The sequence below is a fragment of the Coenobita brevimanus genome, chromosome 89, assembly GCF_032717465.1.
Source record: "Coenobita brevimanus isolate Jiangsu-jjx chromosome 89, ASM3271746v2, whole genome shotgun sequence".
NCBI classification, from domain to species: domain Eukaryota; kingdom Metazoa; phylum Arthropoda; class Malacostraca; order Decapoda; family Coenobitidae; genus Coenobita; species Coenobita brevimanus.
Genome location: NC_137042.1, coordinates 20,821,790 through 20,843,833, shown reverse-complemented (window position 1 = coordinate 20,843,833; position 22,044 = coordinate 20,821,790). Strand labels below are relative to the sequence as shown.

The 22,044-nt window shown below is 41.9% G+C and overlaps 1 protein-coding gene across 1 annotated transcript in view; it reads right to left on the bottom strand.

The window, feature by feature from the left end:
• Window positions 1–22,044, bottom strand: part of Nup188 (nuclear pore complex protein Nup188) — a 143,606-nt gene that overhangs the window by 9,305 nt on the left and 112,257 nt on the right. The window contains exons 22-26 of the mRNA XM_080281324.1: window positions 20,221–20,378; window positions 14,163–14,386; window positions 13,006–13,137; window positions 10,841–11,134; window positions 5,334–5,474 (exon numbers count right to left, since the gene is read on the bottom strand). Coding sequence (XP_080137450.1) covers window positions 5,334–5,474; window positions 10,841–11,134; window positions 13,006–13,137; window positions 14,163–14,386; window positions 20,221–20,378 — 949 coding nt within the window. The remainder of the gene's footprint in view (window positions 1–5,333; window positions 5,475–10,840; window positions 11,135–13,005; window positions 13,138–14,162; window positions 14,387–20,220; window positions 20,379–22,044) is intronic.

Below are 22,044 nucleotides of genomic sequence, written 5' to 3'. Positions count from 1 at the left end.
GGCTTACAGGAAGCCATTAGGTTTGTCACTTAATGTAAAGCTACATGAAAAAGAAAGAAAGTATTAAAAAGTTAGGGGAAAGATGGGAGAAATGGGAAGAATATTATATATATATATATATATATATATATATTTTTCATCCATCCATCATCCAATCCCACATTGCCCCATGAGGAGCATAGGAGCCTGGGGCTAAGCAGATGGTCCCGACATTAAAGATGAGAGTGAAATATATATATATATATATATATATGTGTGGTATGTGGTGGCACCCATCATCCACTCACTTGATGTAGTGCTGCCTACTTCTTCCTTCACCTTTGTTATTCTCTTTCCGTGTCTGCCCTCCTTTCTTCCTATTTCTCCTATCTTTCCCCTAACTTTTTAATAACTTCTTTCTTTTTCATGTAGCTTTACATTAAGTGACAAGCCTAATGGCTCCCTGTAAGCCGGGAAACTATTTACAACACTGGGTGGTAAACACATAGCCAAAACATACATGGTCCCTACATGACAACAAGCGAGTTGGTGGAGGGTTAGAGTCCCTCCCCGTAAAATAACTAACTCGATGACAAATGGCCACCCCTTACAGGACTATGGTGTCTGGTGACAGATAGATGGATAGATATAAACAGATATACAGTATACTGTACAGTGCTATACATCTGTTTGCTATGTGACAAATCACTATAGTGATGAACAAAAAGTCTGACCCATTTCTGGAAAAAAAAATGGCGAAATGGTTGCAACTTATTTAGAATGATGCCTCCCAGTCAGTTGTTTGAGCCAAGATGGCCACCCAGTATTTACATTCACTGTGATCACCTGCCTTTCATTCCATTTTGTGCATGAATGGCCTATGAACACCACTGCTATTGCCAAATAACAGTGCAGACATGTAACAAATACCGCAGTGTGCGATATTAAGTGAAGTGATAACTTCTTTTGTGTGAAACAGTGAAACTTGTTACTTGGAAATCTTGTCTCCTTTGCATACCTGGTGCCTCACAGTCAGCTTCTTGAGCCAAGATGGCTGCCCTGTGTTCACATGTGCTGTGAACATCTGCCTTTCATTGCATTTTGTGCGTGAAAGGCCACTAAAACACCACTGCTATCAACAAATAGCAGTGCAAGGGCATAACAAATAGTGTAGTGTGCAATATTAAGTGAAATGACAACAACTTTTTGTGTATGAAATACTGAAACTTTTGACTTGAAAATCATGTCTGGCAAAGGATGCTACCTTCATGACTGTCTTCAGCTAAGCAGGGAATGCCTCCACCACCATGTGGTCAGCACTAGCAGCCTTCTCATGCAGGGTCACAAGTCTACAATCAGCCCAAACATTAAACTGCTCAAACCACTCTGTGCTGGCCTTCAACCGCTTCTTTGCCTCAACTCCCCTCTCCTCCTTCTGATCCTTCTACAGATCAAGTGCCTTTGCTGGGGCTACCTCACTCAGTTAAGTTAATTAACCCATGGCACCGGGAGATGTTCCATCTCCGCCACAATGGGATCTCCAGCCTTTGCTAGGTGCTTAGTAGTCAAGGTGGGCACGTTCAGCATCGCAGCTAGGACAGACTTTTTTTTTTTTTTTTTTTTTTTGTTTTTTTTTTTGCAGAGACCATGGACCGGGACAGTTAAACAGTTTCGGCAATCCTGTTCTCCCAGTGCCTGTCATTATGGAACTTACCAATATCCACTTTAACATCAAGGGAAAAGGGTACACCTTACCCTTTCAGGCTTGCCCTTGGCATCCTAAGTAACACCACACTTTCCACTGGGGTTGGCACTCTTACCTGACATGTTTTCTAAGTCATAAGTTTCAGTATTTCAAAAAAAATATCACACACTCCACTAATTGTCCTACACCTGCCCTGCTATTCTGTGATAGCAATGGTGTTTTGGTGGCCTTGTGAGATGGTTATGAAACATGGGGAATGTAAGGGAGACAATAACAGCAACCGCACACATTAGTGAGTGGACGAGTGACACAGTGACTTCAGAGGGGTGGCGGAAAAAAGAATGCATGCACAGAGGCCTTAGAAGGGGGTTCTGTGTAAGTAGACATGGGGCATCCATCTTGGCTCAAATATATAACTATCGGCTTGTGTGGATGGCAGTGCATTTGCACGGGATCATCATATGCCAAGTACAAAAATAACATACGCGATGTGCAATTTATGCTTTTATCAACCTGAAACTGGGTGCAAGTTTTCATCAACCATTATTGTGATTGATCACATACCAGACAATCATATACAATACAACCTCGATGTAACAAACTAATGGGCCATTGCACTGAGTGGTCAAGCCATCTGGTGGTTGTCTGTGAACTTCTCTCAGTTACATGATTTGCAGGTGTGAGGGTTACAGCTACCAATATTTGATGTTATTCTACCCAAAGCCAGCAAAAACTGAGTGTTGTTGTGTTGAACATCAAGTTTACACCAACAAAACTAAGGGTTCTACAATATTCATAGCCTTATAAAGAAAATGGGTTGGGAAAAAATAGTATTCAAACATATGTTCTACTCTTGTCTAGCAGGTGATTTCTAGGGATGTATTAAAGAGGGTTTATGTGGAAATATTGCCTTCATGCATGTATAAAGACGGTAAGTAATTCAAATAAGGGTAATAGGATTTCCATTTCTTAAAAACAATGATGAAAGATATGGATAAATTTGCCATGCGACATTTCCACTGGGTAATCGGCTCTGCCATATGTACGACTGTAAACAAACATGAGACTGGTGAGGTGCGTATGTGATGGGATGACTTGGCTGTGTGACACTGACAATAAGAACAGTTAGCAAAATGACGAAATTTGCGTTGTGGCAGATTGCAAATCACATTCTATTTTCAACACAGACCAGCACCCATTCACAAAACACATGAAAGGATGGGTCAGGTTTCCATCAAAGATGGATGCCAAACATCGTAGGTCGTGGGAGACGTGATGTAGAAGAAGTGTTGAGTGGAGAGCAACCAGGAAAACATGTCATACATTGCCCCAGCAGCGAATTTTAAAATACTGTGTGGCAAAATTGTGCATGACAGCATTTCTCCATATATTTACCATATTATAGTCTTACACCATTTATATGAGATGTTTATTGAATAGTATATTGTATGTAGAAGTTAATTCCTTGGAGATGATGATTCCTGTCTTACGATTTTTTTTTTCTTCCACCGCCACTTACACACCAATACCATGATTGTAAAAGACATTTGAAAAATGTTATGATTTGAGGAAACTATATGATAGCACGTAGAAAAATTTATCTTTGAAACCCACAAAACATGTTTCTGGGAGAAGATCACAGACTCCCACCAGATGGCAGGACCACTCAGTGCACTGGCCCGCTGGTACCAGACCCTTGACGCTAAAGCCAAACACCATGCTGTTCGGTAATTTCCCAGGCGTCGTGTTTTCAACAAACAAAGATTGCTAAACATAAAGCATCATTTGGCCATCATGTCGTACACATTAACATATAGCTAGGTCTAAATGGCTTTTTCTCAATAATGCTCTATTCATGGCTCCTCTCAAGATGCTGGTTACCCAGACTGTTGTGGTTCCACGGTATGCGGAGGATGTGTGTGTGTGTGTGTGTGTGTGTGTGTGTGTGTGTGTGTGTGTGTGTGTGTGTGTGTGTGTGTGTGTGTGTGTGTGTGTGTGTGTGTGTGTGTGTGTGTGTGGATGCCATGCTGGTTGGTGTTTCCCACGTGTCCATTCTTTTACTGAATGAAAATTTGTTAATATAATGTTCAGCCAGCTCAAGGTGGCTGTTAAAAGCAAAATTCATTAAAAGTGGGTTCTGCATATCGAGAGCTTACTGTACTGGGTTATTACTGTAAAAGAGTGTACGTGATAGCAAAGGTTGGAGGTTGATGAAGTTAGGAAACTGATAATGGATCAAGCTGGTTTGAATATTACAAAACACTGGGGTAGGCGGTGGTCAAAGTGGAAGAGAGGTGGCCCACAGTCCTAAAGGATGCAGGTTTGAATTCTAGTTGGGGGAAGAGCAATTTAAGGATCTGAATTTTGCTCAAGCAGGCTTTACTGATCTATCAAAAAGACCTGCCAGTATGTTGTAAAAATACCCCTGCTATTACCAATACACCAGTCCTTCATGAGACAGCACTTGTATGTATTCAGTATGGATGCTGAGTGTCAGTGCTGAAATGGTGATATGTGGTGGTCTATAGTACGTATTGACTCTAGGGACCCAGGGTATGGGCTGTGAACCCTATGCCCAGAGTTGGACACACAAAACATAAATAAATAAATAAAATAAGTCAGCAATTTTCCCAATGATGATAACTGTCAAACTGACTAGCTGACAGGTATGGTTATATTAACCCTATCCTGTGAAGGGAAGAGTGTAAATTCTGGCTGTGCATGTAACTCTCGCTCGAGAGCTTTCAGAACAGTCGCGTAGAGATATTTTACTTCTAACGCTCATAGGAAAGTTACTGTTCATCATAAAATGGCCACTTTGGTCTCATTTTGAAGATGAAGAGTTTTGCTCTGTCGTACATTGTCCAAAAAGACAATATATACAAAATAAAATGCAAAAAAGGTGAGCAGAAGTTAGCTGACATGCTAAAGTTTTACACTGTCCTTTAAAAAAATATTCGCCACAAAAAAACTTCAAGAAGTAATCATATTTTTTGCTTCAATACATAGCAGAATAAATTTCCTTTCCAATATTGCATTATTTGTTGTATTTTCTTAAATAATAATGCCGCATATATACGCGAGAAAAAGAAGCATAAGTGTTCGGTGGGAGGTCAAGAGGTGTACATCCTACCTGTGTGGAACCTCACAACACACTGAGCCACGCAAACCAAGTGAGCACGCACGCACCAGCTGTGGCAGGCTTAGCTCCACCCACTTTTGCCCGTCATCCAACAAAAATGACGACTCCCTAAATATTTCTTTAGAGATTACATCAGATGATGGGCAAAGTCGTCATACTGACATCAGAGGTCGACAAACACATGACGACCCAGGTCGTCATTGGTAAGTCTAAGTATTAAGCATCTAAGTGTTAATATTTATGCCTATTACGTGAAGTCAGAATTTGGGGGGCTTCAATGGTATGCAAATGAGTGTGTCACATTAAATTGGGCAGAACTTTGCTAGCTCTCCTTCTATCAGGATAATGCTTGCTCTCTGGACCCTAACTCACTCAACCTTTAGGTGGCAGGGGAATGGGATACTACAGTAATGATGTAAGCAATGAAAAACACAGATTCAGGCCATTTGAAATATATAAGGTTGTGTTTCAGAAATTACTGTTGTACTCGCAGTGAACTGTTTTTACCTGCAGCATGGTATTAAGGCGGGTGATTGTAGATGGAGTGATTACTGCGCTGCCACCAGCCGAGTTGTTGCCACTGGAGGTCCCTGCAACACCACTGCTGCTGCTTCCACTACCATCACCACTAACTTCCATTTGCACAAACTGTCACAATAATCAAAGGACAGTACAGTATAATGTTGAGTAAGTGTTCATTATTCCAACCTCCCAACACTTGGCCAGAGCATATACTGCACCCAGCTCAGGGAAGATGGAAACCCCTGCCCCGCATTGTCCTGGGTCACCCTTGGACAAGGTGTTAGCAAAGCAGTGCATCAAAAAAGTATTTGGTGAAAGGTTACCATTGTCACGGAAAGTTCTATCATAGGAGTAACATGGGGTCACGGCCCTGTAGATGTACCAGTACAACACTTCCAGGTGAGGAACTCAACCATATTTACCAAGATGTCAAAGTCCTGAGCTGAAACTCATACTCATATATATCTGTTATTCACACTTCATCCTCCTGAGGACTGTTTTCCTCATATTCCCTGCACCTCTCTGTATGGAAGAACAATGTTCTGACCCATGAAAGGTGCTGTCTGTCGCAGGAAGGAGGCTGCTTGCTTGTGGTTGATGGGTCTGCTTGGCCAAACAGACGGGTAGAGCAATATAACACCAACAACAACACTCAAACATTCTAACCTAAGTTCCTTTATACATCATAATTTATAATCCTAAGTCCTGTACACCAGGAAACCATTTACTATGCTGGGTGGTAACCATATAGCCAAATTTTGGCACCTGGTGGTTTAGTGGGTAATTATTGCGCTCCAGTCGGATTGAGCCGGTGAATGTTTATATCCACGGGGTGGTTGGGGTTAATTGCTCATGTAATGCCACGCAGGGATGAGTGAGGCTGGTCACTCTCATCTTACATGTCGAGACCAACTGCCTAGCCCCGGGCTCCTATGCTCCTCATGGGGCAATGTAGGACTGGATGATGGATGGATGGATGGATGGATGCTCTATGTCACAGCCTCAGTGATAAAGATAAGTTTCTGTGCAATACAAATCTGTACTTCCAAATTATTCAGTGAACACATACAAGGAGAGTTTATTTAATACAAGTTAAAAGCGACTTTCAGTAGTTAACTAACATTATATTTGGAACCCCTTCTTAATGGTCTTAGTTCCCTGGGAACAAGGAGAAAAAAAAAAAATGCTGATGACTTTGCTTCAGGCCTTAACAGGTGATTAGTTGGGACTGGATTAAGACACTTGAAATATCATCTCTTCATTTTACAAGCATGGGAATGTGGTGACCCCAACACCCAATTCTTGAGTTGCAAGCAGCATTATGCATATTACAGCACAAAGGGATGAGATTATAACATGGGTTTCATTTCTCTTTCTCACAGAGACAACATGATGGTAGGTGGTGGTGACCATCATTCACTCACCTGATGTAGTGCTGCCTACCTACAGGACTCCTTCACCTTTATCATTCTATTTCTGTATCTGCCCTCCTCTCTTCCTACTTCTCCCTTCCCTTCCAGTCACTCTTTAAGTCTTCTTACCAATTCATGTGTCTCTACACTGAGTGACAAGTCTAATGGTTTCCTATAACCTAGGAAACTATTTGCACTGCTGGGTTGTAATCATATAACCAGATCATGGGGTAAAGTGGAACCCATTATGGTGCCGCTGTTCATTAGGTGTAGTGACGCGAATGCGGCGTCCATCCAGGAGCCAAGCCTCCAAACTTTTCACGTCATCTCACAGTGGCACGCACTGTCAACCACAAGGGAACACTGGTTCACTACATGGGACAGTCCTACACAGGTAGTTGCTTGTCTGTGGCTGGTGAGTCAGCTTGACCAGATAAACTGAGGTTGATCATCAACAATAACAAAGATCACAGAGCCTGGCTCCAGATCTACTCACTTCATATTAACAGGGAAATACTCTATTTGTCAGGATAAAAATAAATAACAATGATGACGAAGCTCAATATTTCAGTTATTTGGTTCCAGTACTTTACCCTCTGGCTGCAGTTTTACAATGATCCTTACAAACTTAATTCTGGCTACAGCCAGAGGACTATTCAGTTGACTGAGATCTCCTTGACCACAAGGACTGTGGTCTACCAGATTAATAGGGAATTCCAAATATAAATAAATCTATCTATCTATCTATCTATAGCCCGACGCCCTAATCCCGCAAAGGGTGGCCGCAGACAAAACGCCTCCAAGTCGCTCTGTCACCCACCATTTGACTACCCTCCCCCCAACTCACCCCCCCCCTCCCTCATATACCTCTCAACTCCATCCCTCCACCTCATCCTCGGTCTACCTCTCCCTCTCCCTCCCTCCACCTCACCTACATACACCCTCTTAGTCAGTCTTTCATTCTCCATTCTCTTCACTTGTCCAAACCACCTCAGTGTATTTCTCCTAATCTTCTCAACCACATCCACATCCACCTCACAGCGTTCCTTCACTTCTTCATTCGTCAACCTGTCCCTCCACGTCACTCCACATGCTCCTCTCAAGTAACTCATTTCCACTGCTCTCATTCTTGACCTGTTCCCCTCTTGCATGGTCCATGCCTCGCTTCCATACGTCAGGGTAGGGATCACAATACTATCATGCAGTGACTTCTTAACTTCCATACTCACCTCCCTATTTCTCATCACTGCTTTCAGTGTACCAACGACCTTCCTTCCCTACTGTACCCTTTCACGCACTTCATCCCCCAAAGTTCCATCCTTACTCATCACACTACCCAAGTAATTGAATGCACTCACATTCTCCATATCCTCACCATCCAACCTCACTGCACACTCTGTGACTTCATTCCTCTCAAACACCATAACTTTACTTTTGTTTACATTAACTTTCTGATTCCTCCTCCTACACACTGTCCCAAATTCATTCACCAAAACTTGCAACTCCCATTCATCTTCACTCAGAAGTACTGTATCATCAGCAAACAGCAACACCGGAAGCTTCCAAATCTCACCCTCATTCATTAGGGCCATCCCCACATCCACTGCCCTACCTTGCACCTCCTTTACAACCCCATCCATGTATATATTAAACAGCCATGGAGACATCACACAACCCTGTTTCAGTCCCACATTAATATCAAAGAACTCACTCAGCTCACCATCCACTCGCACCGTAACCCTGGCTCCCTCGTACATACTCTTCACAGCACTCAACAATTTCCCCTCCACTCCATATATTCTTAATACCTTCCACATACCTTGCCTATCTATTCTGTCATAAGCTTTCTCCAAGTCCATGAAGGCAGCATACACTTTCCTTCCCTTCTCTAGATACTTCTTCACTAAACATCTTAGAACAAATATCTGATCTACACACCCTTTTCCCTTCCTAAATCCCCCTTGTTCTTCTCTAACTAGCTCCTCTGTCATATGCCTAACCCTATCAATGAGTATTCTACCATATATTTTACCAGTCACACTAAGTAGGCAAATACCCCTATGGTTACCACATACTTCTCTCTCTCCTGTTTTCCAGTCCTCTGGAACCCTTCCCTCTTCCCAAGCCAATCTACACAATTTCCATATCCACTCCACAACAATCTCACCCCCATACCTAAGCATTTCACCACACACTCCATCAATTCCTGGGGCCTTTCCCAACTTAATATTCTTCATCGCTTCCACTACTTCCGCCCTACTGATCTCTTCCTCCCTCCTCTCATCTCTTCTTCTCCCAGCCATTCCCCAACCACTTATACTCGCACTGCTCTCACTCTCCACATTCAACAAATCCTCAAAGTGCTCCTTCCATCTCCTCAGTTTCTGTCTCTTCTCCACCAACAATCTATTATTCCTATCTTTCACTCCTCTACTATTTCCCCTTTCACACTGCCTTACTTTCTTTACCTCCTTCCAAAACAATTTCTTACTCTCCCTCCATTTCACACTCAGATTCCTCCCAAACTCCTCATCCACTTTCTTTTTACTATCCTTCACCAGTCTCTTAACCTCCCTTCTCCTGCTCACATATACCTCTCTCTTCTCTCTCTCATCTTCTCCCCAACCTCTACTCACTAACTATTCACTATATGCCTTCTTCTTTTGTTCCACAGCTCGTTACACCTCATCATTCCACCATGCTGTCCCTTGCACACCCTTGCATCTCCTCCTCACTCCACAAACCGCCTCACACGCTGCGCCTATCTCTTCCGTGAATATCTTACATACGTCTTCCACCCCTTCCATCTGCTCTAGCTCATACCTTCCCAGTCTCTCTTCCACTATCCTCTTATACTCTGTCATTTTCTCACTATCTTGCAATTCCTCCACTCTTCTCACAGGAGTTGCATCCTCCTGTCTTCCCCTTCGTTTCCTCAACCACTTTCTTTGCAGCTCTACCTTGGCCATCACTAAGTGATGGTCCGAGACTCCATTCCCCCACCCTCTCCATACTCTTGCATCCAACACTTGTATTCTCATTCGCTCATCCACACACACGTAGTCTATCATTGCCTTTCATTCAACAAGTTCACCATCCATCCTCCTCATTACTCTCCATGTATACCGGTGGATCATCTTATGCCGAAAGTAGGTGTTGGCTATTGCCAACCCCTTACAAGCACAGACATCCACCAAAGCACTTCCATTCCCATCTATGTCAGCTGGCACACCCCACTGACCAACCACTCCATCCACTCGTACATTCCCAACTTTGCCATTCATGTCTCCAATCAACAGCACTCTCTCGCTTCTCTCAAACTTTTCCATACACACTTCTACACTCGCCCAAAACTCATCTTTCACTCTTGCCACTCGATCTTCTGTCGGGGCATACACACATACAATCGCCCACGCTTGTATACCTACTTTCATCCTCACCCATACAATCCTTGCACCCACTGTTCCATACTCTCTTATAGTCTCCTTCCACTTCTTGCTTATCAACAGACATACTCCCTCTCTTGCCCTCTCATTTTCATTGACTCCCGCACATATACTTAAACCATATTCCCATTCTCTCACCCTTTCACCTTTCCATTTAGTTTCAGTCAATCCACATATATCCACTTTTGCATCCTCAAGCACCTAAACCATTTAGTTTCAGTCAATCCACATATATCCACTTTTGCATCCTCAAGCACCTAAACAATCTCTCTCTCTCTCTTTCACTTCATCATTCACTCCTCTCACATTCCACGTTCCCACCCTAAGAATGTCCTTCGTCCGTTCCTTAGTCGTCAACGTATGGTCCGTCCGGGTCCGAGGCGCTTTGTTTGCTTTTTTAGTTAGTTCTTTTTACGGGGTGGGGCACTAACCCACCACCAACCCTTTTAGTCGCCTCGTACGACAAGCAGGGATACTGAGGGAGTATTCTTGAAACCCCCCTACCCCCAGGGGTACATACTGTACATAAATAAATGATCATCATCCAGATATCCTTCTCCTCAATATCTATCTATCTATTATCCTTCCATCTATCTACATTTGTATATCTTATCCAGATATATATATTACTGACCCTTGGAAGACACACAAGGTGGGTAGTGAGGTGGACACATCGGGCAACAGCTGCTGTGAGCTGTGTCTGTGAGTCAGCATGAAGGACCATCCAGAGAGAAGCATGGGGGGCGAGGGCAGCAGTGAGGGCTGCAGTTGCCAAAGCCAGACCTGGCTTGAGGTGAGGGGCAGTCAAAGAGCCACAAAGAGCTGACAGGTGAACAGCAGCAACGTTGACACTGCCTTCAACTCCTCCCACACCTTCTTCCCTCACCCGCCAAACTAAACACCACACCACCTGGCTCAGCAGCACTGTCTGGTACACAGAGATACCATACATCAGAGCAGATAGATATATGTAATGGCACTAATGTATAAGTATACCACAGCACTTGACAAAACAGAATTCTATACACGTATTTTGAAAGGCAGTGCTCCATACTTGCATGGGTCATCCTTTTCACCTAATGGCTGCTTTCCACTCTCCATACCCTGGTAGCAGTCCTATTGAGTTCTTTAGCTCTGAGGTCCGTTTCCAGGATCTCCTACCATGTTATCCTTAGTCTGGATGCATAAGCTTTCCTTATCATGTTCAGGCCAATACTGTACAGTGTACTGTCCTTCACTTCACCAAGCACTCATTCATTTTCCTTACATGGTTGTGGGCAAAAACATGTTAATGAAGAAAGCTAACATACTCATGACCTTTGAGGGAATTTCATATACCCTCCAACATGCTTGCATGTGTTGGCCTTGGTCATCTAATGGCATCAGATAGTGTAAGCCATGACTAAAGAGGAAATTTCATATACTCTTACATGCTTGCATGTGCTGGCCTTCATCACCTAAAGGCAGCTCTTCACCCTGTCTGCCCTCTGGCAGCCTAGCTATTCAGTCCCTCATCCCTGAGGTCACACTCTTATGACTTTGGCCCAGGTCTTTTTTTGGCCTGCCTCTCAAAACTCTACCCTGACAATCACACTTCTCATCTTCTCCACCCAATTGTCATCTTCCATCCTCTCAATATGCCCAAACCATCTAAATCTACTTCTCCTCATCACAGCATCAATACATCTTCAGTCCCATCCTTCCTCTCAACTCTTCAATCATAATCCTAGTTGCCCATGGCCTCAAATTCAAGGACACACTACACATCCATCTAATCACTGTCATTTCTGTATGTCTGAGTCTAAGAATATCCTCTTTTTTTTTACTGCCCAGGTCTAACTACCATTCAAACATTATATTCCTAAAGCACACACACACAATCTCTCTCTCTCTTTATACATACATATACACAGTAAGACCTCACTATAACAGACTAATTGGGGCCGAAGCCATTCTGAAAAATGCAAAAATCCGATAAAAGCAACATCCGGACTTCCCCCTGCTAACCCGGACTTTTTCCAATATATCAGACATTAGTCAGGATCGTACAAACGGTCTGTAAAATGTTTTGACTACCATTACTGTACTGTACTGTATTATAACTTCACTACATTAATCAAACGGTATAATATGTATAATAATGCTGTACTGTACACTGATGAACATGTCTTTTATTTACCTTATTGAGGTGAACATAGCTGAAGTGGTCAGGCAGTCCAGACTGCTTCTGGCTTTATCAGACTTTTTCCGATATACACTCAAACCTCGATTTAAGGGACTAAATGAGGAATCAACTTGTCCCTTACATGAAAATGTCCGTTGTTTTACCATATATAAAAACGATCTTATTATTAAATACAATGATTGTTTCACTTATCATACTTATTTATATGACTGTGAATATTATTACAGTATAAAGCAATGGGATTATGAGAGGAAACACTCTGAAAAGGAAATAGGGCCATAGTTATTGTCTAATTTTCCACTGAAATACAAGAAATAAACTGCAATAAACAGAAGTTAAAGCGGGGCAAACTATAATGCGTCATTATCCTGATGCTGACCCACAGGTAAAGTAAGAATACCAGTACATTTATGGTACACAATAATATCTTACACATTCAATGAAGAAACCTGATTAGCTATGATGTTTACAAAGCACCCATTTGCATATGTCATCATTTGTAAATCTTGTAAGTTTTGGTTACTGTTAGAGTGATCATCCAGATACACAAAGGTGTGAAAGGTCACAGAAAACATTTTAAAGTATAAGGATCATGTGAGTTCTATTTTACTTACTTTTGATGGGGGAATGATAAGAGTGAGTGTGGATGAGAGTGCAGAGGCTGAGAGTTCATCTGAGAGGTGGGGGAGCTGTGAGAGTGTAGCCAGTAGGCTCAGCAACTCACCCACGACCTCCTCATCACCACTCTGTAACATTATCACTTATCATTTACTACACACATATTCAATCCACTAACAACATCTGTAAGTGTAAAAAATTACTGCCTAATACTACCAATGTTTCTTTTCTATAGCTAATACATTTTTTACTGCATTATTATGTTTAGTCACTTCAATATAACAACCAACTCTATATTTTATTCATGCTACCACCAGAAGAAGTTGTTCAGCTTGGGTGAGACCTCTGGTGGAGAAGGGGTATTATATTAGCCTGTTAGCCCATTCATAGTGAAGGAGTTTCTCCCAAGTTACATAAAACTGTCGGGCAGTAATAAAATAAAAGACCTCACTGTACTGACAGAGTTCATTATACAGAGCCAAAGTGCAATCTGCAGTTTTATCATGGATCAAAGATTTCTTTTTCCTAACAGTATCCTTCAATTGTTCGGAAACAATTAGCTAATTTTGGCTCAAGGTTATACTTGTTGCTTACAAAAAATTTTGTTGTTGTTCCATGGTAAACCAGTATTGAGGCTTTTTAAGAAGATGAAATTATTCTAACTAGCTGACTAGTGATGAAAAAAGTAACTATGGTGACAACATTTATTACCTTCAGTCATCAATATCTGACATTAACATACAATATATTTCCAACTGACAACAGATGAATCATTTTAGAAGTGCACCTCAACAATAAGGGAGATATACAGCGGGTTTACCATGTTATCAACATGTATGGAAGATGATGAGGCACAAACCAGTATACATCACGCAATGAAAGGTGAACTCATCTTGTTCCAGACTGCTTTGAAATATTTAATCCCTCCATTATGATGCTTTTACATATTCTATCCTTGCTACTGCCTCCCCTCCCCCCCTCACACACAGCTCATGACGCTACATAATGTAGGGGCTATAGTTTCACCTAAATCTTCAGTATGGTTCCACCCCCCCTACATATCACCACTGACTTTATCCATTTTATGAAACACCCACCATTTTTAAAAGGACAATCAATACAATTCTGGATTAGATCTCAAATGATGGCTAACCTTAATATAGGTGTTTGTGGCATGCAGGAGTGCAGGCACTACAGGGTTCAGTGTCTGACAGAGGCGGGCAGGGTCAGGATGTCCCTGAAGAAGACACTGGTGGAGAAGGGATGTGGCCAGGGCTAGGGCAGCTGGGGAGGTACAGGCACGCCCACCAATTCCAGCCAAGCGCCCATGTTGCTGAGCCAAACTGGATGCTGAATTCAGTAACACCTCGCATTCTTCTGCAAAATATATGTGCCATTTTAGATATTATCAATACCATAAAATAATATCCTCCATAAAATCCCATTATCAGGACATTTAAATCCTGAATAGTGAGCTACTCTCACTATGATATTTACTTCATCTTATAATGCTATAAAGTATATGATATTCTGTTGCTGTATAAGCATAAGAGGAGATACAGTGCTGATTTCATTTAAGCATTTATCATTATCATCCCATCCTGCTTCCCGAAAACAAAATGAGGAGGGTAGGATCTAGAAATGGGAAAATGAAACTAAAATTCACATACAATATTTTTATTTCGGACTTCCTTTACAATACAGATGTAATGGTGAGTAAAACTAATTCATGATAATTATTACGACAGTGAGTGACAAGCCAAATGGTTTCCTAACACCCAGGAAGCCATTAACTATGCTGGGTGATAACCATAAAACTGACACCTGGTGGTGTACTGGACACCAACCACTCTAACCAGATGGAGCCAGAAAGGGCTGGGTGACTGAGGTTTCTTGCTCACATAATGCCACTCAGGCAAGTAAGACTGGATACCCTTGCCCTGAATACTAGAAACGAATAGCCTAGAACCTGGTGCATATGTTCCTGAATTGCAACAATGGTCTGGGTAATGAATGGGATGGATTACCACACTGATATTTATACTAGGGTGATACAATACAAAGGGAGGGATGGGACAGTAACACAAAAATGCGTGGCAGGGATGAGACACTGTACTGTAACATAACATAAAATGAATATTACCAAACAGGTATTACATTACCATGTGACAGGACAGTACCAGTACCATGGAATGTGTAGGACAGCAGCTTGGGAGTGATAGGATCGTATCGGTACCACAGGAAATGCAAGTATGGATGGTATTAGATTATCATGGAAGGAATGAAAAGTATTGACAGGAGATATGATGGTAGTATGGAAGAGATAACATGGCACCACAGGAACGGTAGGACAGTAGCAGTGAAAAAGATGAAATGGTACTACAGGGTACTGGAAGGGTAGGATACAATTAGGTCAGGATATAATACAATTTTTTATATACTGTACTACTTTACACTCCCTCTTCTATCTTTCATTCCTTCATTCTTTCCTCTTCCTTCTGCCTGTGGGTGACTCAACACTGAGTGACAAGCCACATAGTTTCCTGTACACCAGGAAACCATTTACTATGCTGGATGGTAACCATATAACCAAATTTTGGAACTTGGTGGTTTAGTGGGAAATTATTGTGCTCCAGTCGAATTGAGCCAGTGAAGATTTATATCCAAGGGGTGGTTGGGGTTTGTTTATTGCTCACGTAATGCCACTCAGGGATGAGGGAGGCTGGTCACTCTCATCTTAAATGTCAGGACCAACTGCCTAGCCCCGGGCTCCTACGTTCCTCATGGGGCAACACAGGATTGGATGAAGGATGGATGGATGGATACATATTTTTTTCCCTCAGGACCAAATTTGAATATTATCTGAAACATCTGTGAAAGTTAGGAAATATTAGTTTATATGTTACCACCATGGCAAGCACATTATCTACTCACTAGAGATGCTGCTGTGGCATGACTCCAACTGCCCTGTTCACTACACAACTTGTCGACATACATGTGGCAGCTCTGACCCAGCACTTGTTTGTTTACCACACTGTTCTCTCTCTCTCCAAAAAAGATGTCTAAGCATCAAAGTACAGTGATCCCTTGGTTACTGCAAATACCTGGTACCAAGCCTTTGCATGCTAACAAAATTGTAAGCAAAGAACCTATGGAATTAATCCTAACTGGTACTGGGCACCCCACTTGTAAACCTAAATTATCCCTTTTACAACAATTTTTATCCACTCACTAAATACATATGTTAAGGCAAGCATCTGAAACACACACAGGGATGATCAGGTTAACATAAAGTGATAAATGGGGCACAATAAGGAAGAAACATGTACCACAGTGAGACCCCATATGGGTTAGAGGAAATGGGTTCTAAGGCTAGAGAGAGGAGAGAGAGTGGTCTCCACCACCTGGGATTAACTCCTCAAGTAAGAACTAATCTTTGAATCCCTCAAACCCATCACAAACTACTGACACTGCACCATCACTGTCTGCAGAAACCAGCTCGGGTGCATGATAACAAAGGTTTTTAGCTAGAAAATGTGCAATAATGGCAGGTGTGCAGATTTTCATCTTGCAGTGACAATGAAAACTGTTATTACCATGTGCGTGACAACTTGGGGATCCTTGTATTAAATCTTCCTCATGAAAAAAAGAAGAGGTGACATGTAGAGGTGTATGGTACATAGGAGGGTTACTGGGCCTTGAAAGCAGGCTGTGAAGCCTATGCCCAGAGTTGGTAAAAAAAAAAAAAAACAAAAAAAAAAAAAAAGTATACTTCATGAAGACATGGGACTACATCTTACCTACCTCTGAACTGAATCAGAGCCTTTGTCAAGGATGTACAGAAGTGCCTTTTCTAGCATGAGGAAGATCAGTCAACAAACAATGAAAATATATGTGATGAATTGAGAGGCTGGGCTTACTGTACTGCATTAAGATGGCATTAGTTTCATACAGGCCAAAACTAGCAGTAACGGATTATGTTAGGTTCAATCATGGAAAATTAGGTTAGGTTGGGATAAATTTTGTTAGGTCTGAATAAAACAGGGCATGGGATATGATAAGACTGTAGTTTTGGGTGGAGATTTAAATGGTCATGTGGGTGAAGCAGCTCATGGATATAAAGGGGTAAATGGCGGATGCACATATGGTACGAGGAATGCAATTGGGAAAGGATACTCAAATTTGGGGAAGCAATGAACATGATTGTGTGCAACATATATTTTAGGAAAAGAAGAGTAGGATGATTACTTAAGATTATGATTCTGGGGGAAACAGTACCCAGATTTACAATTTCCTCATCAGGAGGGCTGATAGGAGGTTGATGTAGAATGTTAAAGATACAATGGGCAAACAGTGTGTGCAGCAACACAGATTACTGATATGTGACGTGGTGCTCAAGGAATGAGTGTTAAAGAAAAGGACCTATGGACCCAGGAAGAAAGTACTGAAGTTAAAAAAGCATTAAGGGATGCCTTTTACAGTGAGATGAGTAGAGTGGTGCCTAAACAGGGACCTGATGATAGATGTGTTTATGGAAAGTACAGAGTTCTCAACATTCTCTTCAGAGTTACTGATTCCATACTGGATGGAAAAAGAGCTCTCAACACTCCCTTCAGAGTTACTGATTCAGTATGTGGATGGACAAAGGACCCTCCAGGACATAAGGTAACATCGAGGTGGTCTGAGAGTGTAAAAGTCACAGTTAAGGAGAAAAGAAGGCTTTTCTTAGAACTGAAAAGGGGTGGCAACAAAGAGGTATACTTGGCTGCAAAGCACAAGGTTAGGCAGGGGTTATACAGGGAAAAATCTGAGTCTCAGAAACTTTTACTGGATAACCCAAATAGTGCTGAAAAGAATATGGTAATTAAGGTGGCAAATCAGATGAGGCGGGAAAACAGGGATATCATAGGTGAGAAGTGTGTAAAGAATGATGAAGGAAAGTAAGTGATGCACATTAAAGATGCCTGGAGAGAGTATTATAACCAGTTGCTGAATGTGGAGTTTAGAGCAGGGAAGGTCTGGAGTCACCTGATCCAGTGATTGGTCCTTGGCTTTTAATTGATGCTGCTAGTAAGAGCACGGCAATAGGCAGGATGCAGTTAAGGAAAGCAGCAGGTATGTATGGTTGACTGTTGAAATCATGAAGGCCTCAGGAGATGTAGAAATGGCTTTCGTCAGTGATTTGATAACTTTGGCTACATAAGAGTGTGCTGTCCCAGATGACTGGCTGAAAAGTGTGACTGTCAATGTTTAAAGGTGATACCCTGGACAGAGGAAATCATGGAGGCATAAAACTTCTGGATCAGATAATGAAGGTAATGGAGAGAGTCTTGGATGGTATGATAAGGGAAAGAGTGAATACTAATGAGACGCAGTTTGGGGACCACTGATGCAATATGTAATGTCTGAAAGCTTCTGGAAAAATATATAGGGAAGAAAAGGGTGCTGTATTTTGTTTTTGTTGATTTGGAGAAGACTTTTGATAAAGACCCTAGTGAGGTGATGAAGTGGGCAATAAGAAAGCTTGGGATCAAGAAGTGGCTGGTTAGAGTGGTTATGGCTATGCATGAGAGTGCTCAAAACTTAGGTTTGGTAAAATACATTAGATTACATAAATTTAGGTTAGGATACATTTGGTTTGGTACGGGCAGCCTAGAATGATTGAAGTTAGCCTAAGTCAAAAAAATTTCAATTAGGTTTGGTCAAATCAGCACTGATGAGGGTAAATTAGGGCCAGCATGGTGTTTTAAAATGGCTCACAATATGGTATTTGTCCGTCTTCAGCGCCATTGTAATGTAAACAAGACCACTGCATCAGCTGTTTATTCCCATATTTCTGCTGCATCAGCTGCTTATTCAATTGCTCCCAAGTCATCTTTTTGTGTAGTTAGTCCTTTGGTTAGTAAAAATGCTATTCTTTATCAGAAAGTACACTTGTTCAGATGACTTTAACTTTCATAAGACACAAACACAAGCTAATCATATTTTCTCTGGCCTCACACAGAAACTAATCATATTTTCTTTGGCCTCACACAGAAACTAACTGTACTTTCTCTGGCCTCACACAGACCCTAATCTTACTTCCTCCAATGCACTACAAGTACAGTAACTACTTAATGCGAAATTATATTTCACGAACATTCTTGGAACTTATCTCACTGAGAGGTAGGATGGGACTGGAGTGTATTGATGTTGTGATGAGGAGAGGTAGATTGAGGTAGTTTGGGCATGTGGAGAGGACGGGGGATGATAATTTGGTGCAGAAAGTGAGACGCGTTTATACTGGGGGTGGGGCTGCGAGGGGTAGACCGAAAAAGACGTGAGACGAGGTCATTATGTGTGACCTCAGGGTTAAGGGACTGAACAGGGTGGCTGCCATAGATCGAGCAGCATGAAGAGCTGCCACTGGGTGACCAAGGCTGACGCATGCATCTTGGAGCATTCAAAAACGAAAACGAAAACGATATCCAGACCTTACTGTGTGTGTGTGTGTGTGTGTGTGTGTGTGTGTGTGTGTGTGCGCGCGTGCGTGCGTGCGTGCGTGCGTGTGTGTGTGTGTGTGTGTGTGTGTGTGTGTGTGTGTGTGTGGATTGTACTACAAGAGATGTGGAAAAGTAGCATATGAGAGGTGGAACAGCACACCCATAGGAGAGAAAGCAAGAAAGGGCAATACAAAAGATGAGGTGGGACTGTGTTATGGGAGATGTAGGAGAGTATGAATGTAATGTACAGTAGGTGAAGATCAGTAGAGGATATGGGAGTCAAATGGTCAGAGATGTGGGATACCACCTGAAAGGATGTAATATCGAATTCAATGCTTGGATGTGGAAGCTTGGTTACTTGAGTTTGGCTGCTTCACCCCATCCTTCGTTGGGAAAAAAGGAGGTCTAGATGATGATGATGGCAATGATCATGATGATGAAAAAACAGCCTTCACTAATCTTCTATGACCCACTGATGTCATAAAAACACCCAAGCTAATATCATCACACCTTCCCGAACAAGACAGCTCAAGCATGTATTCAATGTGGACAATGCATACCGGCAATGTGGACAGTTCATATCAGCAATGAAAGTAGTGATCTGTAAAAGTATGTGGTGTGCAGAAGGACTGCTGAGGGGGGGGGGGGAATAAATAAAATAAGTAAAATAAAAGGAAATGCCTAAAGTCAGACATGCTGGACAAAAAGATACGAATGACATGAGGGAACTGTGTGTACCATGGGAGTGCCGGGTGAGTGTGACGACAGTGAGGGCGGCAGCCAAGAGCAGGACCTGGCAGTGAGGAGACGTCACCATCACAGCTCCCTGCAGCCACACCAACAGCTGGCTTGTCTCCTTGAAAAAGTCAGTCTTCTCTGCTAACAGCCTAAAAATAAAAGGGCGGAATAGTATTTTCTTGGACATGCATCCTTCACATCATCCCATTCTTATTTCCCATTAAACCATCTATGAAGTGGGAAAGATAAGAACAGGGATACAGTACAGTACCGCATAATAAAGAGTGCACCCAATGAAAATGGTCAAACAACCATTCACTCCTCATTCAAGCACTAATATTCTAAATTGTCGTCACTAGCAAACTATCAATGCATACAGCTCATTCTTGCTTCATTGCAAGGAGCATTTGAAAAAAAAAATCCATCCCATACTAATTTAATGTATGGCTTGTCAAGTCAATTATAACATGGGTTCAATGGGGATACAGGTATGTTTTTTGCCACGGGTCATCCACATGACAGAGTAAAAAAAAAATTAAGTTTCCAGCTCAACTAAACTGGGAGTTATTTCACTTCACTGCACTTCGCCTAATGTGGACCACCAAAAATAAGTCAAAAACAAGTTTCCAACTTACCTAAGCTGGTAGGCATTTTACTTAACTGCGCTTCACTTCCAGGTTGAAATCAACATCACAATACTGTTCCATCACCGACACTAACACATCTGATAGTGACAAGTTCATAGCTAACTAAGAAAACGCAAATAACTGAAAGTCTGCGTGTCGGCAAATCTTATTAGGTGAAAAAAGTGATCGTACATCGACCACTGAGGCTCTGTTGGGGATCATAATGATCGCGCATGTGAAAACATGATCATACACAATAATAGGGCCCTACCTTTTTTAGTAATCGAAGACGAAAAGCAATTCATCACAAACTGGCTAATCATATGAGAAGGATCTGCTGTATACAGTACAGTAACTCTTTGCTGTAGTGGGGCACCAGGTTTCACGCCTAATAGGGACCGTGAAAAGTGCAGCGAAAGTTGATTTCTCCAAAGTTGGGGCATTGACTTTATGGGAAATAAGCTTCTTGGGACCAGGCCAAGACAACTCGCCCCCTTAGTGTACTGTATTTCCTACTTGAAATACATCCTAAAGTTACCTGAAATGATGCTATGACACATTAAATCATAGAGTTACTAATGGTAAAATGTAAAAACATCATAAAATACTGTACAGTACACTTAAATACTGTATGTATTGGCAACATTACTTAAATGTGTAACATACACATACTCCCTCCATTCAAACATAACGCTCACCAGAAAGACTGAGGTGAAGGGCTTAATGGAACTCAATGAGGCTGGGGTTGATGAGGTGTATACAGAGATGATTATGTGTAATGGACAAAACGGAATGAAATGCTTGTTGCGGACATGTAAGAAGGCACAGGTGAGTGAAACTGTGCCAGCAGAGTGGAAATAGGCTGTGACTGTACCCCTGTACAAAAATGAAGGTAAGCGAAGTGAGTCCAAGAATTATCGTGGCATAAGTTTATTCAGTATGAGAGAAGCTATATGGAAGGATTATTATAAAGAAAGTAGAGAGATATCAGAAGTCCTGGTGAGTGATGAACACGGTGACTTAAGGAGTGCCAGAGGATGTGTGCATCAAATCTCTGCAGTAAGACAGATAGTGGAGAGTTCTTGTAAGAAGGACTATAAGATGTTTATGGCACTCATGGATCTGGAAAAAGCATACGACAAAGTAGACAGGGAAAGACTGCGGAAGGTTTTGCACAGGTACAGTGCAG